This window comes from Lactuca sativa, chromosome 4 (assembly GCF_002870075.4).
Source record: "Lactuca sativa cultivar Salinas chromosome 4, Lsat_Salinas_v11, whole genome shotgun sequence".
NCBI classification, from domain to species: domain Eukaryota; kingdom Viridiplantae; phylum Streptophyta; class Magnoliopsida; order Asterales; family Asteraceae; genus Lactuca; species Lactuca sativa.
In genome coordinates this window covers 285,961,560-285,967,809 of record NC_056626.2, presented here as the reverse complement: position 1 = coordinate 285,967,809, position 6,250 = coordinate 285,961,560, and the positions used below count along the sequence as shown (strand labels likewise).

At 40.6% G+C, this 6,250-nt stretch overlaps 1 protein-coding gene across 1 annotated transcript; it reads right to left on the bottom strand.

The window, feature by feature from the left end:
- Positions 1–5,211: 5,211 nt before the first annotated feature.
- LOC128133636 (uncharacterized) lies at positions 5,212–5,601 on the bottom strand. Its single transcript, XM_052771145.1, has one exon. It carries the CDS (start codon positions 5,599–5,601, stop codon positions 5,212–5,214), a length of 390 nt encoding a protein of 129 aa, XP_052627105.1.
- Between the last annotated feature and the right edge of the window lie 649 nt (positions 5,602–6,250).

Genomic DNA, 6,250 nt, shown 5'->3' with positions numbered 1-6,250 from the left:
ATAGGAACATAGTCCGGAACTACTAGTAACTAAATGAGCCGGCCTTGGTGCCTTAGATCCGTTCCTACTAGAGGAAAACTCACCTCGTTTTCTAGCTGTGAAATCTCGTGTGATGAATCTCCGACGGTTGCTCCAATGACTCCCCGAGTATAAATTTCACAATTACACTTAATCAAAATCTGATAATCCTTCTTAGGGTAAAATGACCATTTTACCCCCTAGTCAAAGTCAAAGTCAAGGTTAACTCCCAGTCAAATCAACTCGTCAAGTTACCTCCTAACTCAACGAGTTCCTATACTAGTCAGACTCATGATCAACTGAGTCAACTCGTCGAGTACCTTCACAGAATTGTCGAGTTCTACCTGGCAAAGAATCGAGACAACCCACCTCAACTCATCAAGTCCCTTTCTAGACTCGTCGAGTTCCCCTGTCTACTTGGTCTATCTTAACGGATTAAGCCCCTACACTTTGTATCCAAGCTCCACACTTAAGAAAAACCCTTACAATATCCTTTTAAGGGTAAAGTTTCCAACTTTACCTATTAATACATCTCCTTAATGGGTTTACATCAAACCCTAACTCCTTGGGACCTAAAGCTTGGTCCTTTAGCCATCTATACACTTAACTACAGCTTACAACCATAGATCTAACCCCTATCATTACTTGGACACATAAAGCCCCCACATTTATCTTCATGCAAGGCCTTTATGGGCTAAAAAGGTCAAAATAACACTATATGGCTTGCATGGGGACTCTAATGGCATAAACTTTGCACCTTTATGCCTTAACAACCCTTAGTGATCCCAGATCTGAAAGGACCCTTGCTTGGGACGTCCAAACCCCAAAGGTCAACCACTTTGAATCAAAACCCTCAAAAATGGAAGATAAGTAGATCTAAAGAATATATGATCAATTAATAGACTTGATTACCAGAAAAGTCCTGTTAGGCATGTCAAACCCATCAAATAAAAGGGTACGATATACTCCAAAATAATCCCACTACATTGCACTAAAAGGTAGTACAAGGCAAGCAGGGTCGATCCACAAAGACACAGGATAATTAGTCTATACCTCTTTGCACAAGGTACTATAGTCACCAACAGTAACAAAGGGGGTTTTAGAGTGCAATGGCTAAACAAACAAATTAAAAACGCACGCAATTAGCTAAATGAGTGAATTAGATTCAGATTTTGTAAGGACTCCAACTTCATGTATGACAACTTAGCAATGTCACTCAAAGATGACACAATATTCGTTCAATTCTATCTAAGTTGGTACTTGAAAGTGCTAATAAACTCTAACACTTCCCATTCACCATATTAATTAACCAAAACAAGCTCTTTGATTAACCCTAACCTTATTAACCTAATTAAAACAAGCTCTTAGAATTATATTATAAGATTGCATGAAGCTTTATGTGAATGTTCCCAACAACACCCAATACTCCTCATAAGCTCGGGAGTGTAAAAGTGTATGAATAAGATTTACACTAAATTCATTCAATAGAGGTCAATTTAATTCTTGTTACTTGTTCAATTTCACAAAACAATTACAGATTTTGTAAAATAGATAACTTGAATGACCTAACCCTAATTCAAATGGCCAATAAGAATCACAATTAGAATCAAACATTCGATTGAAGCAAAATCAAATTCATTAGATAGAAATTAAGAACAAACATCATGTCATATGATTGAAGTCACTACCAAGAAGTCAAAACATGAAATTGGAGAAACTAGGGTTCTAGCCACACATGGCTAGAACAAGATCACAAGAATAAAATATGGAATTAAAGTGCAATTACCACTTACAAATACTAGAAATAATGTTTCCAAATGATTGCTAATCAAAACCTTGCAAAAACCTTTGAAAATCCTCCTCCAATGTGCTCTGATATGTTGTGTGTCCCCCAAAATGACCCAATTTCCCGTAATATGAAAAATAGAAAAACTACCAAAAGTTAGTTTTCTTGGGTCGAACACGGCCCGTGTTCAGCATAGGGCAAAAAGGGCATGACCCGTGTTCAGCTTAGTCAACAACTTTCATTTTTGGTCAACACGGCCCGTGTTGATTTTGCAGTGTAAATCCAACACGACCCGTGTACCTCTCTGACTCCAATTCCAAACTTGATTTTTCTAACTTTTTCGTTCTTCACCCAATCGCCCCGAAATCTTTACCAATGCTTCCCAGCATCTCCCAAAGTGCATTCCAAGCTCCGGTTTACTTGAAAAAGACATTAAAGTGTGCAAATAAGGTTGTTCTAGAGACTAACATGAATATAATGAAATGCAAGAAAAAGGAAAGAACAATTATGCTAAATAGATGCATGAAATGAGACTAAAAGGTGTGCAAAAAGGTGCACAAAATGCACCTAAAGAAAAAGGAAAGAACAATTATGCTAAATAGATACATGAAAGTGTGCAAATAAGGTTGGCTTTTGATTTGATTGAACTTTGATTTGTACTTCGTTTTGAATTTGGATTCTTCAATCTTCATTTTTGGAATTTCTTAAGATTTCTTTGTTTTGGCATTTGAAATTCTGATTTGGGTACTAGATATGACAGTTGTACCCTTCCTTCTTTCTTGACTGTGTGGATCTGATACTTAAGCTCTCTGTCACCGCGAGGGTGACGCGTGTCAACAACTAGGTCCGTGTTCTGTGGGTCCAGAGTTGCCGATAAAGATTATTTTTAAACATTCAAAAGCAAATCATCCTAAAGCTGTTATTACCGCCCAAAAAATGTTTCAATATAATTTCTTTTTATTATCTAAGGCTAGGGTCTCGAATTACGGTGTTTGAGTCCCCTAATTATGACAGCTGATTCTACACTTCCGGTAACAATCCGGTTGCTTTGGTATTTTTTTCGTTTTGATTTGAGCTCTCGATTTCCCACTTCATGGAGCTATTGTATGTAAAGAGTGTCATCGTCTCGTATAAAGTTTTTTTTAAACAATGCATGAAAATGATGGAAAGAAAAATATTTTTGGGTTTTATAAATGCAGAATGCAATGAAAATGAAAATAAGAAAGGAGTTTCTTTTTAAGAACAAATGCATGCATGAATATGGATGTGAACATGTTTATGCAACATGATGAAAATGCACCTAATGTACAACTCTACCTCTCCCCAAGCTTAAATATAAGCATCGTCCTCGATGCTTGGAGAGGGTGGAACAACCTATTGCGGAGGAGGATGAGTATAAGGATAGTAATCGGAGTTGCGGGTCTAAGCCCAAAAGTCCTCCTCATGCTTACACTGGCACTCTTGGTCTCGAGCATATTGAGTGGTGAAGGCGGAAAAACTGTTGGTTAGGTTTTTGACATCTTGATGGTAAGTGTTGAGGCGGGTATGGATCGATTGGAATTGATCCAAATATTGCTGGTGATATGATGGGTGTACAGTGTGATGAGATGAGGTTGCACCACCCATGGGAGGGGAGTTTTGTGGTGTCGCCTCGTCACTCTCCTAATCTTCCTCCTCTTCCTCTTTCGTGAAGGTTCCGGGGAAGACATATGGCTGGATTTGCCAGTCGGTGAAATTATTAGGACGTTCGAGGGCAAGGATGTCTTTGTTCTCCGGGGTGATGAGGAGCCTTGGATCTTGGTTTTGATCCACGGTCCAATTATGGTTCCCGTCCTCCTCCCGGAACATTCTCATAGATTCTAGAATTCCCGTGGTCAGGTAGGTCTCACCGGGCAGGGGTTGGTGAGGTCCGGGGTATGGGGCCCGAACTGGAGCACTTTTTGCCAATAAACTGACAATGCCACCACAAGATATTTTGTCGGACCATGATGTGCTGATGCGGGTGAGTTTGTTGCAAAGGAATGACCTATTGTGAGGAATGATATCGTCCGGGTGGGCCATCGTATAGAGTATTTTGAGCTAAAGGGCGCTAATGGTGCTTCTTTCTTCTCTAGGGACGACAAGTGAAGCAACGATCCTGTGGGCCACTTTCATCACAGGGTGGATGAGAGATGAGGCCTTAGCAGAACTTGAGACATAGGGGAGCTGGCGCGTCAGGTCGGTCCACCACGTAAGATCACTATATCCTGGGATTCGGTCATTAGGGCCAAAGGTGTTTTCTGTGGGGGCCCCAACTATGACATTGATTTGGTCTAAGGATATGGCATGTTCTTGGTTCATAAGCCGGAAGCTTAGGACACCATCGTCCAAACCGAATGAAGATAAGAACTCGGCAGTTGGAACTTTATAGCTGAGTTCATGGACCTTTAACAACCCTTGCCATCCAATGTTCTGGAACAGTGTGTGGACTTGATTGTAGATGTGCAACTCGCGGAAGGAGGGCACATGCGCGAATTGTTGGGTGGTGTGCGCGCGTTGGAGAAATGCCTCAATTTTGGAGGCTTGAATTAGGCCACGACAAACCAATCCACAATGTGCCAGATTGGGTGGAGATGAAGGTGGGGGTGACGGGGACCTGGGCGGCGGTGAAGGGGACCTACAACGGCGGGCCGACGATTTGGCGTGCCGAGGTCGTTTAGAACTCTCACCTTCCATATGCAAAATTTTGGGTTAAAGTCAAAAAGTCAACTGATCAATGGGTCAAAAAGTCAACACAAATTTGACCACCAAAATTTCGCAGGAAATTCGGTTCTTGGTGGTTTTTAAGTGATTGTCAAGTCCAATACGACCAAAATGAATGCAATTTGACCATACAAACACAAAATCTACAATTGGAGAGTTGGAAAGATTATACCGAATCGTTAGTGGAAATGCGTTGTTGTTGATGACAAACACCTTCTTCAACCTCCCCAAGCTTACCTACATGAAGATTCAAGCACAAAAACACCAAAATTCATAGAAAATTTTGGATCTAGGTTTTGTCAAAAACCCCTAAATCCACCATGAAAGTATAAGAAGATGGTGTATTAGATGTAGGAGATGAAGTGGGGAAGATGAAAATCAAACCTCTTTGAAGATTGAACACAACCTGTCTTCATTGTAAGGAAAAAGTCACATGAGCCGTGTTAGCCTCTGATTGCCACTTCCACTTTTTTTTTATGGTTTTGCATCCCAAGGTCCGTTTGGGGATTTTAAATCATGTTTAAATGCATTTCGAACATGGAAAACCAAAAACTCAAAGAAATGGAAATTGTTTTTAAAATAGAAGATAGAAATACCCCTGGGTTGCCTCCCGATTAGTCGCCCTTGTTTTAAGTCGTTGGCTCGACTTTGACCCTGAATATGCTTCAATCTTGGTACGTGGGGTTCTCCAACACATCAAGCTCCTCATTCTTCACCTCGAATCCTTCATAAAACGGCTTCAATCTATAACCATTAACCTTGAATGTTTTACCATTTTGCTTGCTCGTGATTTCCACCGCACCATGGTCAAACACCCTTGTGACCACGAAAGGACCAACCCATCTTGAACTTAATATCCCTGGAATTAACTTGAACCTTGATTTGTAAAGAAGCACCTTCTGTCCTTGCACAAAAGTCTTTCGGGAGATCATTTTTTCATGGTACGCTTTTGTCTTTTCTTTGTAAATCATGTTGCTCTCGTACGCATCATTCCGAATCTCCTCTAACTCTTGAATGTCTAGCTTCCTTTTGTTTCCCACCTCATCTTCCTTCATGTTAAATTGCTTTACAGCTCAAAAAGCTTTATGTTCAACCTCAATCGGAAGATGGCATGCTTTTCCAAACACCAGCCTATATGGGGACATACCAATGGGGGTTTTAAAGGCAGTACGGTATGCCCATAAGGCATCATCTAGCCTTATGCTCCAATCTTTGTGGTTTGGGTTGACTGTCTTCTCCAAGAAGCTTTTGATTTGCCTATTTGAGATCTCAGCTTATCCATTGGTTTGGGGATGGTAAGCTATTGAGACTTTGTGTATCACCCATACTTCTTCAAAACAGCTTTGAGCATCCGATTGCAAAAATGGGTCCCACGATCACTTATGAGTGCCTTTGGTGTGCCAAACCGTGAGAAAATCTGTACCTTAAGAAAATCCACAACTTTGGAATCATTAGTACGGGTGGCCTTAGCCTCCACCCATTTGGACACATAGTCCACCGCCAACAAGATATAAGAACAACCAAAAGAGGGCGGAAATGGTCCCATAAAGTCAATACCCCAAACATCAAATATCTCACATACTAGAATGGGAGTAAGGGGAAATTGATTCCTAGAGCTTAAGTACCTGGATTTTTGGCACTTTTCACAATGCGCACAAAACACATAAGAATCATGAAATATAGAAGGCCAAAAGAACCCACTAT